The sequence below is a fragment of the Colius striatus genome, chromosome 5 (assembly GCF_028858725.1).
Source record: "Colius striatus isolate bColStr4 chromosome 5, bColStr4.1.hap1, whole genome shotgun sequence".
Taxonomy (NCBI): Eukaryota; Metazoa; Chordata; class Aves; order Coliiformes; family Coliidae; genus Colius; species Colius striatus.
Genome location: NC_084763.1, coordinates 58,220,295 through 58,243,927, shown reverse-complemented (window position 1 = coordinate 58,243,927; position 23,633 = coordinate 58,220,295). Strand labels below are relative to the sequence as shown.

Genomic DNA, 23,633 nt, shown 5'->3' with positions numbered 1-23,633 from the left:
TCCTGCCTGTCTTTTTTTGAGATGAAGCGGGACAGTGATCAGTAGAATTTGCTTTCCTTTTACAGACTAGGCAGAAATGAGTCTGGAGAGGATGAGTCTTTTGTGCAAACCCCCTCAGCAGCTTAGTGTGAGCATTGCCAAGGAGCTTGGGGGTTCCCTCTCTGTATATCCTGCATCTCTCGAGGTTAAACCCCGTCCCTGCTGGGTTTTGGGTCACCTGTCTCCATTGTTTGCCCTGCCTGAGGTTTCTAATAACTGTGTGTTAAGGGGAAGCTGTGGCATCTGGTTGGTTCCTTTCTGTGTGGTGGATTGATGGTGGAGCTCAGGTGGTGGCTGAGGAGAGCTATGTTGGGCACAAACTCGGTGGCCAGGAAGAAGAGATTGGGAAACGTTTCTGGTGTGTGGTGAGCCGTTAGCACACGGGCTGAGGCAGGAGCTTCCTTTGGCTGCACACAAAGAGCAGTGGTGGGGCTTTTTAAGTTTGGAGGCTTTCTGTTTTTGTTACATATCCCACACTCCAGGTCTTTATGGTTCTTACAGTGGAACATTGTGTTCATCCACACCGACAAGTTGTTTTCTGATGCTGTTGATGGTTATTTTAGGAAGCAAGAATGGGCATTTGATAGAAGCTGCATTCAGTGAACTACTGTTCTGAAGGAGTTTAGCTGAGGTTCTTCTCTTGAGGCACAAAAGTCCAAAAGACATGTTGGAAATAGGTCTGGGAACTGGTTTTAAGTGGCAGTGCCTGCTTTGGTAGCACGTAAGGTGCTGTCTGAGATGCTGAGGTTCTGCAGGTGCTTTCTTTTGGAATATTTGTGTCAGTTGCCCTGTTGTTGCTGCTCAGGGATTTCAAGCTCTGAGGTGAGTTAAATACCCCTTGTAAAATGGGCTCTACTTCACAGAACTTCTGGATTTTTAAACTCTCAAAACATGAATCAGTATTGTGGGGTCCCTCAGGGGTCTGTGCTGGGCCCAGCACCGTTCAGCCTGTTCATTAGTGACCTTGCTGAGGGAACAGAGGCACTGGCAGCAAGTTTGCTGCTGATCCTGAACTGGGGGCAGTGGCTGCCACCCCAGAGGCTGTGCTGCCATTCAGCCAGAGCTGGACAGGCTGGAGGGCTGGGCAGAGAGAAATCTGATGGAATTCAACAAGGGCAAGTGGAGAGTCTTGTGTCTGGGATAAAACAACCCCATGTGCCAGCACAGGCTGGGGAATGACGGAGTGGAGCATCTGCCTTGTGCTGAAAGGCTGAGGGAGCTGGGGCTCTGCAGCTTGGAGAAGAGGAGCCTGAGGGCTGAGCTCAGTCATGTTACAAACCCATCAAGGGTGGGTGTGAGGAGGCTGGAGCCAGGCTGTGCTCAGGGATGGCCAGTGACAGGACAAGGGGCAACGGGGACAAGCTGGAACAGGAGAGGTTCCAAAGCAACACAAGGAAAAGCTTCTTCCCTGCTGAGGTGAGGGAGCCCCGGCAGGGGCTGCCCAGATGGGCTGTGGAGGCTCCTTCTCTGCAGCCATTCCAGCCCAGCTGCACAGTCCCTGTGTGCCCTGCTCTAGGTGCTGCTGCTCTGCTGCTCTGGCAGGGCGCTGCACTGGGTGAGCTTTGCAGGTCCCTCCCAGCCCTTGTGATCCTGTGATTGTAGGGAGAGGAAAAACGAGCAAAAAGGTGAGAATGAAGTGAGTGGTGGAATTTGATACCACTCTGTGTGTAACCCCTTGATCTTTAAAGCTCTGCAGCTCCTGGCAAGCATGCTCCCAGTGCTTCTGGTGGCTTGTTTATTGTTTTCCTTCACTGAGAGGGGTAAGTTGCAAAGCAAGTTCAGAGCAAGCAGTTCCCACACAGCCCCAGTGTGAACAGCTTTGAGGTGTCCTCAGAGAAGGACAAAGGAGAAGGTTTGATCCTCTCAGTGCAATGTTGTATTGTTTCATTGTCCTGTTGAAAACTCAGAGGTTCATCTCCCATCAAAACTAGCCTGTTTCTGACCAGGGGAAGAGGAAGGTGAGGCTTGCACGGGGCATGCATCTGCCTGCTTGTCTTGGGCTAGATGCACCTCTCGTGTTGCAATCTGGTTCAGAGGCTCAGTTGAGACTTTACACACTGTTGTGGGAGGGGGGATGCAGCTCAAGTGTAAAGTCTAATCAAGAGTTTCTACTCTTTGAAAAGTGCTTTTCTGTGAACACAGAACTGAGAACATCCAGGCTGTTCTGGAGCCTTGTGTCTGCAAGGCAGCGCTGGGATTAACCCATTCTGGGAGCAGCCTCCAGGAGCTTAGTGTGCTGGTCATGACTTTCCCATAGGAAATATTCTGTTGCCACGTGACCTCTGTCTCCTCTCACAGCACAAAGCTCGTTATTCTTCCCATGGGAAGGCGAGGGGAGAGTGGGAGCTTGGTGTTAGAGCTGATTGTGCAGCATTTCTGTGGAGGGAGGTTGAGTGTCTTGAGCATGTTTCTTGCTTTCCCACCTCTGAAGTGTTTGTCTCTGGCCCTCACTGGAGGAGTGTCCACACTTGCTGAAGAGTGAGAGAACTGTGTTCTCCAGGGCTGTTCCTCTCTCCCTTCTCCTGATGCTGGGATGTGAGAGCTCCTGCAGCAGCTGACACCAGGGATTTTACTGAGAGGATATCTCCAGCACCATGAGCCACCTCTGCAGTGCAGCAAAGGGCAGGAACAGAGTTTTTCCTCGTGAGAGCTGTTCCATCTGACTTTCCAGCATCTGCAGGGAAACCCGTGGATTCCACTTGTTTTCAGGAGGTGTTTGTGGTGCTGAGCTCCTGGCATGGTCACGAAGTGATGGCTGTAGTGAGGACTGAAGGAAGGTCAGGGGCACGTTTGCAGTGGAGCAGAGGCTGTGAGTCAGGCAGCAGGCTCAGTGCTCACCGTGGCTCTTGCTTTGTGTGTCCTGTCAGCCAGAACACCAGAGCCCTGTAGCTGTGTGTGTTTGTGTCCCTGTTGGCTGTGGAAGTGGAAGGAGGTGGCACAGGGATCCTCCATGGACCCTCTCTTCCGTGGATCACATTCTTAACCCAAGCCCAGATGAACACTTCCCTGGTTTGACAGCCTAGAGTAGCCTGGCTGATTCTGCCCCTGCCACCACCCATCCTGCTGCTTCCATTTGCTTGGTGACAACTTTGAAGGCAGAAGGTTGCCCCTTTGGTTGTGCTGTCTCTGGGGAGCCTGGCTGGGATGGATGGGTGGGTGGCAGAGGGCTGCAGGGCTGGGAGGCTGAATTACTGCTGATGGTCTGCTTGGCCTTGCTGAGGGAACAGCAGCCAGATTGATCTGCTCTGTTGGCAACAGCAGGGAGGGACTCAGTGACCTCTATTAATCCTCATTTTTAGTGAACTCTGTCTCCTTCCCCTTCATTCCTCCCCAGGCCTCCTCCTAAGACACAGCCTTGGCAGGGAAGGCGCTGAGCATCTGAGCTGGGGCTGTGCAGTGCTGTCCCCCTGGGGAAGGACAGGGTGTGAGAGAGCCAGGGCATGCCTCAGGTGCCAGGGGATGCTGCAGCTGCTGGCAGGGCTGTGGGGGGACACGAGGGCCCTGTTGGACCCATTCCTGCTTCACCAAGCTCGGTGTTTTAAGTGGAAGGTGCTGTGCCAGCAGTCACCCTGGCAGTGCAGGTGCAGGGCTGTGCTGTGGGCAGCAGGATGGAGCAAGTTGTTTGATGTGTTGAAGTGCCAGAAAAATTAACAGACAACAGTAATTCTTTGTCCTTTTACCATGTATTTCTCCTCCCCCTCCACTCTTCACTAGCTCAGTGATGTCTTTGTGTGACACCTCGTGCTAAGGCTTCGTTCAAGAATGTTTTATGGACAACTGAGGTGTTCAATATACATAAAACCCCTCAGGTTGCTGTTTACTGTGAAGGGAAAAGTCTCCATACACTGGGTAATTTTGCCTCTGAGCTCACAGCAGGCTCATCTTGTCTAAGCTGCTGCTGTGTGGATACCAGAGCGCTGCATTTTGCTGCCCTGTGTTGGTAAAGGGAGGACTTCTGTCAAGGCTACAAAATGCTTTCAGGCAGAAATGTAAAGAATTTGTAACATGTGGCTGTTGCTGGGTGAGATAAGAGCTTTTGTCTTGGGAGAAGCAGTGTGGTTCAGCAGCTCTAAGTGTGAGTTGCTCTCTGTTCCTTTCCTAGTCAAGCTTGTTTTTTGTAGGGATTCGCAGTAGAGCCAGCAAACCACAGCCACAGTAGGAGTTGTCCAAGCAACTGTCCCAGCATCCAGCATGCAGTGGAATAGCCACCTCTTTCTTCTTTGTTTGAGGCACAGTTCAGTATTACCCTGGTTTGGACTCTCCTGGTCACACACCCCTTCAGTAAGGTCATGCAGGAGGCTGTTGAGGTTCTGAGTGCTGCAAACCTCACATGCTGGTGGGGATGAGAAAGCTGCTGTCTGCACGTGGAGGTCTTGGGCTGTGTTTCTTCAGCCTTACTGAGGCTTGTGGAACCACATAGTGGGCTGCCAACAGTGTCATGTTAAGGCTGATTAAATGTCTGCCTAATGAGCGCTGCTGCAAGAGTGAAGAGCAGGGCAAGTCCTTCTGTGTAGAGGCATGATACAATATGCTGGGAGACTAACCTCAGGAGAACACCTTGGCATCTCTTGCTGTGGCCAGGGAGGTGGGGGAGTGCCCATCCTGGGGGGATCCCAACGCTGTGGAGCTGTGGGGCTGAGGCCATGGGTCAGGGGTGGCTGTGGCACTGCTGGTTGGGCTCCATCAGCCTCAAGGGCTTTTCCAGCCTCAGTTTGATGATTCTGTGATTCTGTCTCCAGCACTGAATTTCCAGTTTATGACAAACCCGTGGCCAGAGCACTGTGTTGCATCTCCCATGAAACACCTGCAAGGCTGCCCTGGGAGATCTGTCCTTTGAGGTGTGGATGAGGATCTGAGTGCCAGCTGCCCTTCCCAGACCCACACAAGCCCCCCAGAGCCCCCCAGCTGCAGCCAGCCCTCGGGTGATAGTCACCATGGAGGATGCTGTGGCTACCTGAAACGTTGGGGTTGGATGTGTGTGGGGGAAAGGCTCTGAACTGAAATCCCCACGTGCACAGCTGAACTCCTGTGGTCCTGGCAGTCATCGTGCTTCACGCTTCGGGAAGCGTAAGGAGGGACCAGAGAGCTGAAGCAGTTGCTTCATGTGCAGCTCAATTTGGAAATTAAGAGACTTTGCAAACCAAACCCGTCTCTTTCAAGCCTGCTCTCTTGCTTTTCTCCCTGTGAGCTGTCTCTGAGCCTCACCGTGTCTCTGTCCTGCACCTGAAGTGAGCCAGGAGTGTGCTGCAAGGTCAAGGAAACCACCCGACTGTTTTGTTTGCAGTCAGAGTTTGTCTGGGATGTGCAGTCACAGCACAGAAATGCTCTCAATGGATTCCCCTGTAACGTTTGCCCTGAAATCAAAGGCTTCATTTGGAGTTAACCAGCCATTGTTTGCCAAATGCCTTTGAGGAGGAGGGGCTGCTGCTGCCAGCTTTAACGAGCTGCTGTGGCATAAAGCTAACCAAGACTTCAGAATTTAATATGCAGCCTGTAAACAGGTATTAGCTCTGGAACACTTCATGCTTGCCTCCTAGTAAATGCTGGTGAAGCAAGTGAGTGCCACGTTTTCCTCCTTGCAAGGAGCAGGAAGGATTCCCAGCGTGATGCTGATGGCATCAGCAGGTGAGGCCGGGCAGAGAGCCACACGAAACTGGCGTCTTGTTTCTGACACCGTGTTATCCACCACGTTTTTGGGGCATTTTACAGCCTCTGCCACAGAAGCAGAGTGTGTGTGTTGTTCCCAGGTTACTCACAGAACAGGGACCAGAGGGGATGGTCCAATCCTGACACCCATCCCTACAGCAGGGTCCCGGCAGCTCGCTCGATTCCTTCTGGGCTACAGCAGCGGGGCTCAGCGGATGCCCAGCTCCAGGGGTAGCTGCAGGCAGGACTCCTCCTCCAGAGCCCTGTGGCATCAGAAATGGCAGTTTGTTTGCAGGGAAAAGAGGTGGATCCAGTGCTGCATGGCTGAGCTGTGGGGCTGAAGGCAGGACGGTGTTTGCAGGGCGTGTGGGGAAGCGGCTCCTCAGGGTCTGGTGAAGGCAGCAGGGAAGGCTGGAGCAGCCCCACGTTGCAGCCCAGTGTCCACCAAAGCCCTCCTTGCTCTGGGTGCTGCCACAGTGATTCTGGCTCTTAGGGGTCAGACGTTTTCTTCATGTTTGCCCTCTGCTTTATGCTGTGTATGTTCCCTGTATCCACCTGAAGCTGTGAGTAGCCTAAACCACACACACACACACACAGACCCCTCCTTGAGAAGCTTGCAGCTTTTCTCACAGTTCCAATCCTTGCAGCACTTGTAGCCTTTGATTTCCAGTGGAAATGGCACTGATGTGAAGCCTACTCATTTCTCCCTCCCTCTCTGCTCACACAAGCCAGGGAGTCGGGGTTGGTCTGTGTGTGCCGTCACAAGGAGTCACGTCTGTGGTGATGGAGCAGCCGCGGAGCCTGGCTGCTGGAGAGCAGAGCTGCTGTAGTGTGCTGGCTCTGGGCTTTGCTCTCAAGGATTCTGTCACTTTTTGTCTTCTGTAGGTCAGGGGTACAACCTGCATATCCCCAAGTGCACTCTGGCTCTAGCAGGGCTCGTGCAGTGAGGTGAAGCCACGAGTTTTTCGGGTCCAACACACTTGTTTGCAGGTTCCCTTCTGGCTCTGCTGACACAGACTCTGCATCTGCTGTTCAGCTGCTGGCACATGTTCCAGAGGTGTTTTTACATGCTTCTTTCAGTGGTCTGCTCTGAGCAGTAGGTTTCTGTACCCAGGGATTTGTTTTCCTCCTCCTTTCTGAGACCCAGAATAGAGAGTTCACGTTTTGGTGATTTCGGTGCACTTTTAAGCTAACTTAGTTATTCTTGCATTTGCCTTGGGGCAGGTTTCAGCAGCTTGTATTTCCCACTGGACCACAGCAAGCTTTTTCTGATACAACCTCTACTACTTCTATGAGTGTTCCTGTGTGCCACATGTCTGCTCCTACTGTATTTTCGGCTCTCTGTGGCACTGCCAGCAAGTTTGCTGCTGATCCTACCCTGGGGGCAGTGGCTGCCACCCCAGAGGCTGTGCTGCCATTCAGCCAGAGCTGGACAGGCTGGAGGGCTGGGCAGAGAGAAATCTGATGGAATTCAACAAGGGCAAGTGGAGAGTCTTGTGTCTGGGATAAAACAACCCCATGTGCCAGCACAGGCTGGGGAATGATGGAGTGGAGCATCTGCCTTGTGCTAAAAGGCTGAGGGAGCTGGGGCTCTTGAGCCTGGAGAAGAGGAGCCTGAGGGGTGAGCTCACTCATGTTACAAACCCATCAAGGGTGGGTGTGAGGAGGCTGGAGCCAGGCTGTGCTCAGGGATGGGCAGTGACAGGACAAGGGGCAACGGGGACAAGCTGCAACAGAAGAGGTTCCAAAGCAACACAAAGAAGAATTTGTTCCCTGTTGAGGTGAGGGAGCCCTGGCAGGGGCTGCCCAGATGGGCTGTGGAGGCTCCTTCTCTGAGACATTCCAACCCAGCTGGACAGTCCCTGTGTGCCCTGCTCTGGGTGGTGCTGCTCTGGCAGGGGGGTTGCACTGGATGAGCTTTGCACCTCCCTTCCAGCCCTTGAGATTCTGTGACCATAAGACAAAACCTTCCTGTTGAGCATGGGTGTGATGTGTAGCATTGTGGCCACCTTGCCAGCCTTGCATTGCAGGGTCTGCAGGCAGCAGGGACACACACTTCTCATCCCTCCCTGCTCCCACATTCCTGGAACAGCCCCACTGGTGCTGGACTTGCAGACAACCTGAAATTGCTGATGGCTAAGCAAGTGATGCTGGAGAGATGTAATGCCTTGAGGAAAGGTATGAGCAAAAATATTTGTCCAGGTTTTGCATTTGCTCATTAGGGCAACACACTGGTGCTCCTGTTGCTGCAAAATGGGTTGGTTTCAGTGCCATTACTGGCAGGTGGGGGAGACAGGTAAAATAGTCCTGTGGGCATTCAGTGGGATTTGATCTGAAAATAAAAGCACAGTGGCTGTACCTGGGGTTTGTTTTCCCCCTTACACTTTCTCCTGTGCAGCTGAAAGTGGATGCTTAGGGAAGAACATGAAACCAAACCTCTCCCAGGCTCTGACCATTTGGGGCTTGCAGGATTCCTGACCCAGACATGCATCAAACCCCTTAATGGATGTCTTTCCTGTGTGAACCCAGCAGACCATCTCCCCCAGTATTATTTACATTCAGGAAGGTGAAGGTGAGTTCATGACCAGCTGGTTAGACTGGGCAGCCTGCCTTTAGGTCTTGAATTGTCTGGTGCAGTCATTGATGGTGTTTTCCTGTGGACAAAAGGACTTTATTCATATGCTTTGTGTCTCTTACTGTGCCAGTCATCTTCTGGAGAAGCCAAGGAAAATGTGTCTGTTTCCTCTGAGATGAAAATAGACAAATCTTGGCTGATCACAGCTTTGAACTGAGGGGAGACAAAGTGTCCTGCGTCCCAGACCTTCCCGGGGAGAGCGTGGCTGCGAGCCACACGCTTTGCCTTTAGCCTGGGATGTGACACAACAGAAGGGTCAGAGGGTGGGTTTCTTCTGCTGCATCTTTCCTGGAAATCGCCTTTGTGCTGTGGTTTATTGCATTCTCTTACAGCCCTTCACGGGGCTTTTGGGTTTGTATGCTTTGTCCCGCTCCTGACACCTGCAGCTTGCGCTGCAAACAGCACAGCCCCGTCTGACACTCAAGCCAAAGCAGGCTTGGACAAGAAGTTGCTGCATTAGTTTGTTGTCCTGTGCACTGTACGTCTGGCTCAGCGTTGTGAGCTGTGGCTGCTCACCTTCCCCTCATCCCCGTGCCACGGCAGCTCTCGGAGCTGGAAAGCCATTCGGGTCCCCTTTCTCACTCCTGGCACCGACAGCGCTCAGCCTGTGTCCAAGAGCCCTTCCTTAGGCCCACATTGCTGACAGCTAGCCTCAATCCTTCTTGCCCTAATTGGCATTTTGGCACCTGCTCGGAGTCCTGCTGAATTCTTTCTCTGCTGAGCTGCTTTGCTTCCTTCCTCTGAGGCAGCCGTGTCCCTCGCAGCCGTGTCGTGTCCCTCGCAGCCGTGTCGTGTCCCTCGCAGCGTGTCCCTCGCAGCCTGGCCGTGTGTCGGCTCCGAGCAGCAGCTCCCAGCAGTGCTGCCTGACGCCTCTGCAGCTGCTCATCCTCCTCTGCTGGTGCTTCCTTGCCCTCCCTTAGGCAACACCTCAGCCCCTGATCCCGTCGCCCCTGTGGGTGCTGGGGCTGTGGTGGTGCCTGTCCTTGGCAGGAGGCGCAGTGCTGGGAGTCTCTATCAGACAAGTTGGTGACAATCCCTTTCACTTGCTTATTTTTTCTCACCAGCTTTCTGTGTGTTTTCCCCCTCCCAGTTTCCAGGTGGATGCAGTGCCTTTGCTGACGTGTTGCACATGCTGCAGTTGCCCAAGCCCCTGATGTGCTCCGGGATGGCCGCAAGGTGACGGCACTTAAGGATGACCCTGACTGAAAAGCTGCGCGAGAGGATATCGCGGGCGTTCTACAGCCACGGGCTGCTGTGTGCTTCCTACCCCATCCCCATCATCCTCTTCACTGGGCTCTGCATTCTGGCCTGCTGGTAAGTCACACCAAGTCCTGGTTGGCACAGGGTGCTGCTGCTTTGCAGGGTTTTCAGAGCAATGTCACGAGTGTCACAGGCTGCACAGGGAGGGTGTGGAGGCAAAACCCACCTGGACTCGTCCCTGTGGGACCTGATCTAGGAGGGAGCTGCTTCTGCAGGGGGTTGGACTGGATGAGCTCTGCAGGTCCCTTCCAACCCCACCATTGTGTGAGTCTGTGTGATTCTGTGTGCTCAGGTTTCCCTGTCTCGTGGTCTATCCCAGAAGCTCTGTGGGGGTTTATTAATCGGAGTTAATAGATTTCTGTCGTCAATTCTTGTGGGTCGAAAGAAGAGACAGGGATGGAGCATCTTCATGTGGCTGAATCAGTAAACAGTAAAAACCAATTGAGTAAGTGAAGTGAGAAAGGTGATTCCCAAACAGCTGGGGGTGGACTGCAGAGCCATGAATTGAAACTGGGGAGGAGGGAAGCTGGTCTCTCCATCCTTGCCCATCCCGTTTTCCCTTGGGCTCGTGCTCTTCTCTTTGCACCCTTGCCTTGACACACACGTGTTGTGTCTCCCTGTGAACTCTCTGCTCTCACCAATGTGTGTAAATGCACAAGGAGAGGTTGTAAAGGGAAGGGAGCCAGGCTTAACCACCCATGGACAGGGCATGAGGCAACGGCCACAAGCTGAAACACAGGAGATTCTACTTATACAAAACAGCCCCCGTTTTGCTTTAAGGTTGTGAAGCGCTGGAGCAGGTGCCCCAGAGAAGTGGTTGGAGGCTCCATCCTTGGAGATACTGAGAAGCCATCTGGATCCAGCCCTGAGCCGCTGACTGGGGCTGCCCTGCTCCAGGCAGCTTCAGGCTGCCGACCTCCAGAGCTGGCCTCCAGCCTCAGGTGTCTGTCTGTGCCTTCTGCTCTGCCTGTGACGTTTATAAAGGAGCTGTGAGACACAAAACAGTTCAGAGGAATTGGTTTTAAGCTTCCTTTTGTAGTTTCTCCAGTGTAAGGGTCGTGTTCCTTTACCAAGGGGCTTCCTTCCCTCCTGGGAGGGGAGCACAGATCCTCGCTGTCAAGTGGTTTGAGAGCAATTCCTGTTTCCTCCTGGCTTTGGGGTTTGGGCAGCTTTGCACTTGCAGTCCACATGTTGTTCATTCATTTAAAACAAGAAATGAATCTTGCTCATGCAGCTCCATTGTAAAGTGACACAGTAAGTGTGCTGTGCCTCAGCTGCTTTGGCTTGTGCTGTATGTCTTTGCTTGCTCAAATTCAGGGCTGCTCTTTACAGTGAGCACTTGATAACTATCCTTGGAAGTCTGGAGCTGCCTCTTCCTTGTTTGCTCTGAGTGGAATAATCTGATACTGGTGGTGTGTGGCTGCACACAGTGTTATCCCCGTGGCTTGTGCAACTCTAGCTGCTGAACACTAATCCCTTAACAACTGGAACTCATTACATCCCGTGGGAGGAATCACTGCCTGAGTTTAGCCCTTCTGTGTGACAAAGGTGTAAAGGTGATGGGACACCTTTGGGTGAGTTGGGCACTGCACTGACCAAAACTGTTGCCCTGGATTCCCTCCATGTATCTGCACCCAAATATTGCCTGCAGGAGAAGTCTCAGCTCCCAGGGGCTCCTGCCTGGTTTACTGGCACAGCTCACAGTGACGTGGCCTTGATCCATAATGAAGGTTCTACAGAGGGATCCAAGTGCTCTGCAGCAGGATCTGGCCAGGCTGGAGCCACGAGCTGAGGGCAATGGGCTGAGGGTGAACACGGCCAGGGGCTGCCCAGGGCACTGGGGGAGTGCCCATCCCTGGAGGGATCCCAAAGCCGTGGGGCTGAGGCCATGGGTTCATGGTGGCTGTGGCAGTGCTGGGGAACTGTTGGACTCCATCATCTTTAAGGGCTTCTCCAGCCTCAAATATTTAGTGACTGTGCAAACACTCACTCAGTGTTCACTCCAGAGGGAGCATTCTTTGCTGAACAGCGACTGACACACGCTGTGCTTGTTTAATGTCCTGTTTCCCGTCTTTGCCTTTGTAGGTGACATTTGTCTTCATCATCCCACTTCAGTGGATCTGCATTAAGATCTGCTTTTTTTTCCCCTAGTAGAATGAGAATGGCCCTTACACTCCTCTGACACAAGAGTAACTCCTCCTCCCCAGCTCAGAGAGTAGGTGATGCCCCTAAGGGTGCCAATCGAGGTGCATCCGAACTCCCTGTGTAGTTCTGAAGAGTTGCTTCCAGTGAAGGGATTCCCAGGTAAAACCTCTGTGGAGCAGGATTAGGAGAATGGAGCAGGGTGGGTCTGTGTGGGTGTTCATCCTTTGACTGAAGCTGTGTTTTCTGCTGTGCTGAAGAGCTGTAGAGCTGTCTGGGAGCAGAGCCCCTTTGCATGTGTGTGCATACGTGTGTTTCGTTCTGGGAGACCGTTTGACCATCTGACAGGTTTGTGTTACCTTGTGTGACCACCAGAGTTGCTGTCAGCCTCCTCATGCTCCCAGCCCACTGGGATTACAGTCTCCTGTGGGTCTGTGTGGTGAAACTAGAAGCAAGTTGTGTGTAACGAGCTCTGCACCGTGCTCTGCAGGGAGAGGGAGGCGGCAGCACGGAGCAGGAGGGATCTTCACCTTGGCAGTGCAGATGTGTTGAGGGCCCTGTCAGTGGGAAATGGCACAAGGCAAATGTCATTTGAACAGAGGCAGGTGCTGTTGATGCACTTAGCAAGGCTAACCAGGGAACTGCCAGATCCCTGCCCTTCAGCAAGACCCTTTTTATCAAGTTTCACATCTCATTAGCAGTGGGTTTTCAGGTGTGATAGCTGGTGATAGTCAAGGCTGTGAGCAGGCTGAAAGCTGTTCTGCAGGTTGCAAAATGGAGGTGGTAGCTATTTTAGGGCGATACATCACCACCTTCCCTGTTACCTAAGACCTGGCAGCTCTCTACTTCCCTTCACATCCACCAGCCAGAGACTGTTGTGGGGTGGAGGAGATCTCTGCCTCGATTCTGAGGAGGAATGTGCAGTTGTAGGGGTTGCAGTTCTGTGGAGCTGCCAGCTGCCTCAGGCTGACCTGGCACTGCTCCATCTTGGCCCTCTGAGCCGTCTTGAAAATATGGAAAGCAGTTGGATGAACATTTTTTGCTCAAACCTACCTCATGCTTGGTAACTGAGCTGTGCTCTTGCTTGGCTCCAGCATTACTGACTGTAGCTGATCTGTTCTTCCTTCACCTTGGATTTGCAGCGGTGTCAAAGTGCACTGTCACCCTAAAAACAACCCTTCTCAACCCACAGCTGCTCTTCCAGCTTTCCCATCACTTGGTCCAGGTCCTGTTTTGCTTCAGGTTCTGTTCTGCTGTTCACCTCTTTCCCTGATGGTCCAAAAAACCACCTCTTAGCAAAGGGAGCTGTGAGGAGAATGAAACCTGAGTGCCAGGAGACGCTTCTCTAACTCCCCAGAGCAGCTGCTGCCTTTGGCAAGAAGCGTGTGTGGAGGGGACTTGAGCCTGTCCCGTCGTGCAGTGCCCTGTGGCTGGGGGAAGCCACGATGCTTCTGATGGCTCAGCAGCACCACTTGCTTTGGGGCTTTATTAAGTATCTCTTAGATGATGCTGTAAGGTTGGGGTCTGTAGCAGTGAGCCTGGTGAGTTCCTCTGTGTCACCCAGTGGCTCTTTCTCACTCTGTCCCTCTCTGTCTCGGGTACCCCTGACAAGATGAGCCGGTGTCACACCCCTGCATGAGGCTGAATGAGTTCAAGAAGCAATGTCTGAGCACCTCACTGCAGTAGCTCCCAGCACATGTAGGGTGGGATGCCTGGTTTTCTGTTCTCCCATCAGTCTCAAAACCTGTCAGAAAGGTGGCTCCTGACATCTCACCCAGTGAACACACGTCCCAGCCTCCCTTTTGGAGGCATCTGTCCACCTTGCAGTGGGCTTCAGGTGAGGGAGCTTCTGAAGAGTCTCAGTGGCAGGTCTTGTCCTGAGCTCTGCTGCAAAACAATACCAAGAGCAACCTCTACTATCTAGGTCATGTTGCAGCAAGGACTGCAGGAGCTCAGTGTAGGTGTGCACAGCCAGCCAGGGCCATGTTAACCTTCTACTGAAATCCTTCCAATGTGGCTTCCCTGTGGGGCCTTTTCTCTGAAGGCAGCAGCTGAAAACGGGTGTTACAGCAAAAAATAGCCTCAGCTGGTTTTGTGTGCCTGCCAGACAACCTGCTGGGGAGCCCTGGTGCTGGGGGCTGCAGAGCAGTGGCTGCTACCACCACAGCTGCCACAGCTCTTCTGGCCTCAGTAAAATGTGGAATCACAGATTGGATGGGTGGGAAGGGACCTCAGAGCTCAGGGACACCTCCCACCAGCCCAGGCTGCTCCCAGCCCCATCCAAGCTGCCCTTGGACACTGCCGGGCTGGGGCAGCCACAGCCTCTCTGGGCAGCCTGTGCCAGGGCCTCAGCACCCTCCCAGGGAACAGCTTCTGCCTCCCAGCTCAGCTCAGCCTCCCCTCTTTCAAAATATGAAGACAGTATCACCAAAGACACAAGCTCGTGCTCCTGGAGAAGGTGAGAGCAGAGCCATGGCTGAGAAGTGTCACACCCCACTGTCCCGAGTAGTGCTGAGTGTTAGAATTAGGACTCATTAGCTTATGGAGAAATGGAAACAGTTAGGTGCTACTTGTCTCTTTCCAGTGCACAATGGAACAGGAATAATTAGACCATGTCTTTTTGTCAGAGGAGTAAAACAGAGATGTGACAAGCTTTGCCCCTCATGTCATTGTTCCTTCTCAGCCTTTTGCTGCTGAGCCTGACGCCTGGGCTTTAGCTGTTGCTTGTCTCCTCCGTGGCCTTCGATGGTCCAACCCCTGGCAAAATGAACAGTGTTGCATGAAACACTTCCAAGGCCTTGGTATTTATCCTGGCAATCTTGTCAGAAGAGTTCAGCTATAAACAGGGAAATATTTCAGGAGATGAAGGCCTGATAGATTATTGTGTAGCAGACAACAAAGACACGTTCTGTCCTCTGCCTCATTGTGGTGCTCACAGTTCACAGCATCACAGACTCTCAAGGGCTGGGAGGGAGCTGCAAAGCTCACCCAGTGCAGCCCCCTGCCAGAGCAGCACCACCCAGAGCAGGGCACACAGGGACTCATCCAGCTGGGTTGGGATGGCTGCAGAGAAGGAGCCTCCACAGCCCATCTGGGCAGCCCCTGCCAGGGCTCCCTCACCTCAGCAGGGAAGAAGCTTTTCCTTGTGTTGCTTTGGAACCTCTTCTGTTCCAGCTTGTCCCCGTTGCCCCTTGTCCTGTCACTGGCCATCCCTGAGCACAGCCTGGCTCCAGCCTCCTCACACCCACCCTTATGGGTTTGTAACATGAGTGAGCTCAGCCCTCAGGCTCCTCTTCTCCAGGCTTGTTTTGGTGCCTTGTTGCTACAGTTCAAAGTGCTTTGAGGACCAGTAAAGTTAATGACAAATATTGGAAAGAGTTGAGGTCTTAATGAGGAAATGGAGGTGATTAGCAGAGGGTTTGGGTCAGGGAAACAGGTACAGTGGGTGTCTCACTTGTGTATGGGCTGCCCACAGCCTGGTTGAGGCACAGTTGTACTGATGTTTTTACCACAGCTAACGTTCAGGTGATGGAGAGCAAGTCAGCTCAGGCCCTGCAAGCACTTCCCCTCTTTCTTCTCCCAGGGTTTTTCATTATCCCTTTGCAAGGGAGAGAGACCAGTCATTTCCTTGTGTTGGGGAAACACATCCCATGCTTGCCATGAGACCTCCTGCACTGCAGCTGTGTCTCCTGCCCTGCAGAGGCAGGATTTAGCTCCACTCAGCTGGTTTTTCATGGCACGTGCATTTTTCTCAGCTCTTCTGTCTAAAAAGCCTGGTTCAAAAAAGAAACCCAGTGTGTTTGTTGCTTATGCTTTAACTGTAGTTACCCACTGCTGAAGCTGCCACTGCCTGGAACAGGACCTGTGGAGTACAGCACCCCAGTGAAGGATTACTCTCCACCCTCTCCAGACACGGGTGTGCAGCAAGGGGAGCTCAGCGAGCGGCCGGACTGGGTGAGTCCAGGCTGAGGGTCCTGGCGGGTGTGAGGTGGCCAGTGGGGGGATGAAACATCTCTGATTCTTCCCTGTGCTTTGCTGCAATCAGTGGGAGGGATCTCTGGTGATGTGGTGCTTTGTGCAACTGCTAAGCTTGGGCTGTGTGTCTTGTGTTAGTCCTGTCTGTCCGGAGGATGGGTGGGAGGCATTTGGAAGAGTTAAAAGCTCTGAGATGCTGTTCAGAGCCCATTATTTTCAGGGATAACTTTGTCTAAGGCAAGTAGCACACTTCTTAAAGCTTTAATAGGTTTAATGATGGGTTCTGGCATAACAAGCCCCAGTTTCCTAATGCCACATGAGCAGCAGGACAAGGCTTGTGCTGACACTCGCTGCTTGGCCTCCTCGGAGGGATTAGAGTGGCATTCAGTCACTCACAGGGCTGTCACCACTCATTGGTGCTTTTGGTGGTGTCAACATTCTCTCTGAAGAGATCTAGATTCTGGCTGTTGACCAGCTTATCCTTCAAAGATCACTAACTAGCTGTCCCAGTCTCCCTGGTCTGGAGGTGGAAGACAGACTGTCCACCCCTCAGAGCCTGCAGTTTTCTCTCCTTTGGCTTTAAAGTGTTGCCCCTAGCGAAGGGGTTTTGAGCTGATGCTGTAGGTAGTCTAGGCTTCACCTCCAAGACACAGGCTTTTTTCTTCAGGTCACAAGCAAGAGTTTTTCACCGCAATTAGAATTCAGACAGGCAAAGGCTCAGTCTGTGGAGCCAGCTGCTGCAGTGTGGTGTAGGGAGCGGAGCGAGGCTCCGTCAACATGACTGAGCACCATCTGAAGGTGGGATTTGGTTTGCTTTGGTAGGGGGTTTTCAGTTGCTGGTAGGTACCATGCAGGTGGGGCAGAGGGACAGGCTTCTGTTAAGGGTGAGGAATTGGTTTCCCCTCTGTGTGAGCAAACTGGAGCCCTGATGCTTTCCAGGAAGGCTGAGAACTTGATCCAGGGAATCTGGAAACAATTCTGAAAGCATCCTTTGTAACCTGCATTGCTCTTTTTCATTCCAGGCTCTCTCTTCAGTAGAAGCTGCCTGTTGGCTTAAGGCTTTTCATGCCTCCAGCTCTCTGCTCTCTTCATGCATGCTCTTCTCACTGTTACTGAAACCATTTGCTGCCTCCTGCTCTCCCTGGTGCCACAGAGAGCGTTTTGCACCGTGCTGTCAGCTCAGACTGCTGCTGGCTGATTAAATCTTCCCTTCTGCTTTGTTGCCTGGTCCAGCTAATAGAGCAGGGTCAGCAGCCTGGGCACAGAGGCCAGGAGATTGCAGTGGCACACAGCAGAGTCAGCACAGGCTGGGGGAAGCACAGTGCTGGGAGAGCATCGGTGAGGGGCAATGAGTCCCTGCTCCTGCCTTTCCTTCCAGTACCGAATTCAGCAGGAGCTGGCAGCCTCTGCCTCACCAGAGCAACAGACCCGTGCCAGAGTGGTCAGTGGCCTCGTGCCTCTGACAAACAGACTCTGTTTGTTCTTGCTGGGTCGGTACTGTCATGTTTCACCTCTAATTTGGGAGAGGAAAAGCTGGTGTGGCAAAGCCCTTCCTGCAAGGTCGCCAGGCTGCGGTCTGACGCCGCCGAGCAGCGTCCCGCTCACCGTGTGTGCTCGTGTCCCTCTGGTTTTCCCCACAGTATGTTGGTGCTCCTGTGGCCTACATCCAGCAGATCTTGGTGAAGGCCACTGTGTCCCCGTGGCAGAAGAACTTCCTCGCTGTCGATGTCTTTCGTTCGCCCCTGTCCCGCGTCTTCCAGCTCGTGGAGGAGATCAGAAACCATGCCCTGAGAGACAGGTAATTGCTGCTCACTCCAGCTGCTGTGGGATGCAGAGTGAGCCTCTGCTGTGCACACCCACCACCTGCATCGCTGCTAAGTTAGCTTTGAATCTGTAAGGGTCTCAGAGGCAAAGGAGGGGTCGCTGCTGGGCGGTGACCTGGTCTCCATCCCGCACGCAGGGCACTTCAGCTTTTGCACTGGGCAGCTTGCCTGCCCTTTAGTCACTGCTGTCAGGAGCCTTCCAGTCAGAGTCGTAGGCAGAGAGGTGTGGAAGGGGCCTCCAAGGTTGTAGCTGTTACAGCAGTGTCATTTAATCCCTCCCTGAGCTGCAAGCTTCGCTTAGCACAAGTTCATTTGACCCCTCTGTGCCTATTGTGAAGCTCTCCTAGAATTTCACCTGGGCAGGAACCTTCTCCTGACTTTCCACTTCAGCTACGTGTAGGACCAGTTTATACCTGCTTGGTTTTGTCCTGACACAGTCTTTGTACAGAACCAGCCTTCCTCTGCTCCCACATATTTCGGGGGAGAACTCCCCACCCCAAGTCCTGGTTTGTTAAGCTGAAGGTGCAAAGCTCTGGGCGTGCTCTGTGCAGGTTGGCATCCTGCCTGGCTCTGTCCTTGGCACTGCTGGTGGTGCCTCAGTCCCAAATGCAGGAGACTAAAGCTGGACGCTGCTGTCAGAGAAGTCTCAGTGATGTGTTGTTTTCCACGCAGGTGCCTTTCCTGAGAGGAAACTGAGATCACAGGTCCCTTTTTCATGGCCAGTCACGTCACTTGTGCGCATCATGAAGTGGCTGGTTGATGTCTCGGTGTCCCTCTCTGTCATTTCCAGCTGATGAGCTCTCACCTTATAGCAGAAACTCTTTTCAGTCCCCAGGTGCATGGTCTTGTGCTTTGTACTGTTAAGAGAAAGGGGGTTAAATTTGTTCCACCCATTCATGATCTATTTCTGAGACACCGTTCCTTTTCTGTATCAACAGTGTTCATTCTGGGCCATTGGTAGTTGTCCCTGTATCTCATTCCAAGTTATTAATGCAGACACATGATAATCCCAGTTCTCTGAGCTGTCTGAGAGAAACTCCACTTGTTTTTCCCCAGCACTGCTGGTTCCCCTTTGAGCAGCTCTGTGACCATGGTGCATTAAGCTGGTTCTTTACTGTGCCACAGTTTCTGTGCTGATCCGTGTCTTCCCTGGGAACTAAAGCCTTTTCTGTGTGCTGCTGCAGCACAAGCAGCACAGGAGGATGAGATCTGCTGTGCCAGGGCTCCCTCACCCTTGCAGCAAAGTAGTTTTTCCTTTTTGGGTACACTTGTTGTGTTCCAACTCCCCACCCAACAGTCAGGCACCTTAAAGGAAAGCCTGCTGGCATGAGTTTGGCATATTCTCTGCCTGTAACCCAGGAATGCATTTTGTACACCTTTACCTTGCCTCTCTTTTCTTCTGAATAACTCTTCCTTCCAAGTCTTTACCTCTGGTCAAGTTCTGGGCTGGGTTTCCTTTCTCAGGCCAGCAAAGCTTCCCTCCTTACCTGTCTGCAGCCAGTGGGAATAAGGATGCTGAGAACAGGTCAAGTGGGGTGACAAGTGGTGAGATGAGAGTCTTTGATCATCTCCCAGCTTGTCAGCTGGGAGCTTTCTCCGTTCTTTGTGCTCTGACTCACAGGGGAAGGGAAGATTTGCTGCTTGTTCATGCTTCCTGGACAGTATCTTTCATTGCTTCATTTTTGAGTGTCCTCTGTGCCTGCTGATTTGCTCTCTGCTTGTCCCCAGCCACTCCTTGCCAGCTCACTGCCTGCTGTCTCTGGGATGGTTGTTTAGCAATGCCGTTTGTGCTGTTCAACACGGAGCTCTGTCCTCCCACCTCACAAAGCCTTGGCACTGGCATCCTTTCTCTGTGCTCAGTTCATCTCTGTGGTGTGTGCAGCTTTAGATAGTAATCTGCACAGAGCTGCCAATTACAAGTTAGAAGCAACTTGCTCCCGGAACGTGTGTGGTCTTCTCGTTATCTCTCCTTGGTGTTGCCCTTGATAATCAGTGACACAGCTTACTTAGCCAGCAGAAGAAAAAGGCACTTTGACCTAAGCCTTGGGATCAGGGCTCCCATTTTGAGGGCAGTCTCAGACATTTCAGGAAACGTCTCACTCTGTAATTCCAAGATGACCTCAGAGGCGGTTACGAAGTTCCTTCTCATCACTTGCATTTGTCAGTATCAGTTAAGTGCAGCTGATTTTCTTACTCTGATAAAAGATACCATTTTATACCAAAGGACAGAAGGAGCTGAAGGTCATTGACAGGGTCATTTGCATTTTCATCAGCTGCAAGCTTGCTGAAACCTGGAGCACTTGTCAGTGGTAAGAGGTGACCTGACCCAGCAGGGCAGAGCAGAGGGGCAGCAGAAGCTCCCTCACCCTGCTGCCCACACACTGAGCTGCTGGAGCCAGAGAAAACCAGTCTCTTTGTCAAATGTGCCCTTCCTGTGCCACCTGTGTCACGTTGAGGACGTGTTCTCCTTTGACCAGCACTCAGTAGAGTGCTGGCAGGTCTTGTCACTCAGCCTTCACGGGTCAGACGCTGTTGTAAGCCCAAGTTGAGTCTTGGTTGAGTTGCTGGTTGATAAGGATGATGTAATTGTGCTGAAGTCTGGGAACAAACAGAAGTTCCATTTCATACCAGTTCCACCTCTATGACTTTCTGAAGCTGTAAGGCATTTTCTTCTCCTTACGATGCAGAGGGATGCTGAAAACCTCCTGCACAGTAGCAGCCACTGGATCCTTTGTGCATTTTAGAGCACTCTGTACACCTCAAACAATCCTCCTCAGGAAGGCTGATAAAGGTTTCTGTATAGCATCCCATTGCATGTGGGGGAGGAGGGGAGAGGAGTGCAGAGGAGGGCAGGAATCCCAGGGAGGCTGTTGGTTGCTCTGTAGAATGGAGGTGTCTCAGATGTGCAACTGAAGATTGTGGCACCTGGAGTGGGTGAAAGCTGTGTGTGCAGATGGCCTGCAGAGAAATGATAATGGGCTTCTGGAGTCTGTGTACCCATCCTGGTCTGTGGCCCAAGGCTCTTGCTCCTGAGTGATGGAGAGCGGGAGCAGTACCGTGGTGAACACGGGTCCTGGGGGTGTTCACCTTGGCAGCTTTGCCTCTTGTCTGTGAGAGCTGCCACACACACAGCAGTGTCTGACCCCTGTTTGCCTTTCAGCTCTGGTGTCAAAAGCTTGGAGGAAGTTTGCCTCCAGGTGACAGATCTCCTGCCTGGCCTGAAGAAGCTGCGGGACCTGCTCCCCGAACACGGCTGCCTCTTGCTGTCTCCAGGCAACTTCTGGCAGAACGACCGGGAGCGATTCAATGCTGACCCAGATATCATCAAAACCATCCACCAGCATGAGCCAAAGACCTTACAGACATCAGCCACTCTCAAAGGTAAGAGGCTCGAGTGCCAGGGAGCAGTTGGGTGGCTTTTTGTTACAGCCAGGATCCGAAACAAAGCTGCCAAGCGTGTGTCACGTCCCGTCCTGTGTCTGTGCTTGAGCTCAGCTCTGTGTTTGTGGAGAGTGAACAATTCCCCCAGCCAGACTCCTTTCTGTAGCATAAAAATAGCAGGAAGCTGGCCCAGGCTTTTTTGTTCCTCTTACTCTACATATGCTGTAGCCTATCTTTTTCCCCTCTGTCATACCCAGAGTGCCTCATGGTCACAGACAAATGAACCTTCATCCTGCCCCTCCTGGTGCATTCACTGATAGGTGCTTGAATATAGGCAGAGCTGACACCTAATATCATGCAAGCATTTTTGTCTCTCAATTAAACCCCCCCTGACTGTGGTTGGGGGGTTTAGTGGGTCCCTAAGGCCAGAGGAAATGCTGTTCCTTTGGTCTTACAGGAGCTTTGAAGATGCTAGGAAGCCTACAATAGGACATGTCTGACAAGAGAGTTTGTAACCCTACAGATTGGTTTAAAGTTTGGTTTTTGAGCACTGGGTGTGTGCACACTGTGGTTTGGAGCCCATGGGGCCCCTCTTTGAGAGCTCATCCACAAAGGAGATAGAGGTCCACAGCATCCCAGCAACTGCTGAGGACAGTGGCTGTGTTCATCATCAGGCATGTTTCTAAAGCCTACATTTTGGCACACAAGATGAAGAGACTTTTAAACAGTCATTTGCAATGCAAAGGCTTCCTGACACCTGTGGGTCAAATCACACAATGACATGCACAAGTGTCTGAGCTGCCAGTCAGCGAGAGCTGGGGCCAGAGGAACCTGCTGAGGGTCACCCAGGGCAAGGGCAGAGTCCTGCAGCTGGGCAGGAACAAGCCCCTGCCCCAGCACAGGCTGGGGGGCACCTGCTGCAGAGCAGCTCCAGGGGAGGGACCTGGCAGTGCTGGTGGGCGGCAGAGAACCACGAGCAGCAGTGTGGGCTGGTGGGCAAGAAGCCAATGGCAGCCTGGGGGCATCCAGCAGAGTGTGGGCAGCAGGGCCAGGGAGGTTGTGCTGCCCCTCTGCTCTGCCCTGCTGAGGCCTCAGCTGGAGCCCTGTGCCCAGTCGTGGTGGGTGTCAGGATGGGGCCAGTGTTTGTTGTGTGATGTCCAGTGCCAGGACAAGGGGTAACAGGCAGAAGCTGGAACACAGGCTCTTTGTACCCTGTGAGAGAACAAATTGGGTGCCCGCTTGCTGTGCCTGTGCAGTAATGCAGGGGAGCAGGCAGGAGGAGTTAGAGGTGTATGCAGCTGGAGGCATGCTCTGGGCAGGCACAGGCTCTTGAGGAAGGGCAGCCTTGGGGGTGTAAGGAGCTGTGCTTTGTGTGAGCAAGGGGTGGCAACACATGGAGCTTTGCTTGGAAACGGGTGACGAGCTGTTGGGAGCTTGCAGGCTGGGGTTAGAGAGCAGACCTCACCTGCTCCAGGCTGCCTGCTCAGGAAGGAAGGTGAGGACAGATAACTTCTCCCAGGAGGCTTAAAGGGAATCCCCTGTGTTTTAATTGATGCCCATTGCCTCTTGTCCTGTCCCTGGGCACCACTGAGAGGAGACTCTCCATCTTTACTCCTCTGCATCAGGCATTTGTGTGCACTGATAGAACCTCACCAAGGAAGCACCTGCTGCAAGAGCAGCAGCACCTCAGCACTGCTCCCCATGAATGCCCCTCATATCCCACCTTCTCTGCTGGTTTTGTTGGCCTCACCTTTCCCTGCTGCTGTGTTGTTGCAGATCTGCTGTTCGGGCTCCCTGGGAAGTACAGCGGCGTGAACCTGTACAACAGGAGGCGCGTGGTGTCCTACAGCGTCACGCTGGCCCTGCGGCGCCACGATGCCAGGTGAGGGGCTTTGGCCCTTTGAGCCTGTGCTAAGGATCCCTTACTCATGCCCTGGCAGCTTTGCTGGGTGTCCTACTCCTGGTTATGGTTGTGTTTTCCTTCCCTCTCCGTCTCCTCACGTTTTGGAGCGTTTGGGGCTGCTCTGGGCGTGCTGTGGGCAGCCAGGTGCTGGTTTTAGGACAAAGCTCGCTGTGGTGGAAGGAGATACAACACTGTCAGTTCTCAGTTCCTCTTTCTAGAGCTGTGTATAATGCCCAGGCTGGCAGTGGGAGCTCCTCTGATGATTGCTTCACCTGCCCACGGAGCTGTCACTGCTGCAGCCAAGGCCCAGTCGGTCTGTTTTGACCCAGCTGCTGGTACACAGAGCCGTTGGCTTTCCAGTGAGCACTAATTCAGCTGGTGCCTGCTGTGAAACCCCTTTGGCAGTGCTGGCAGAGCCCTCGGGTTGAGTGGATCTGAGTGCTTGGTGCTGCCCAGGATTCCCCAAGGTGTGCTTTGGGGCTGGCAGCACAGCAGTCCCAACCTGGCCCTGGTGCCAGCCGTGCCAGAGCCCTTCAGCCTCGGGGGCCGCGGGGTGGCACCTCCCATGAGCTAATGCAGGCAGTGTTTGAGGCCACAGTGTGCTCTGGTCACACCTGGGATGCCAAGCCCTTGCTTGAAGGAGTTTTGCTGAGTCTTCAACAGTTATCTTTGACTCCTCAGAGAAATCAAGGCCTGTAGGATTGCCACGGTACAGCTGTGACCAGTGTGCTTTGAGCCACAGACCTGGCAGCCAGGCCTGGAGACAACCCTGCTCTGTACATGGGGGTGAAGCTACAGAGCTCCTTCCTGCTTGAGCTGCAGCCCCTGA

At 53.0% G+C, this 23,633-nt stretch overlaps 1 protein-coding gene across 2 annotated transcripts in view; it reads left to right on the top strand.

The window, feature by feature from the left end:
- The window catches only part of SCAP (SREBF chaperone), a 58,664-nt gene that overhangs the window by 10,278 nt on the left and 24,753 nt on the right, over positions 1–23,633 (top strand). For both annotated transcript variants that reach the window (XM_061997458.1, XM_061997459.1), the window contains exons 2-6: positions 9,411–9,634; positions 15,547–15,676; positions 17,338–17,495; positions 20,681–20,901; positions 22,678–22,783. In XM_061997458.1, coding sequence (XP_061853442.1) covers positions 9,513–9,634; positions 15,547–15,676; positions 17,338–17,495; positions 20,681–20,901; positions 22,678–22,783 — 737 coding nt within the window. In that variant the 5' untranslated portion in view covers positions 9,411–9,512. The remainder of the gene's footprint in view (positions 1–9,410; positions 9,635–15,546; positions 15,677–17,337; positions 17,496–20,680; positions 20,902–22,677; positions 22,784–23,633) is intronic.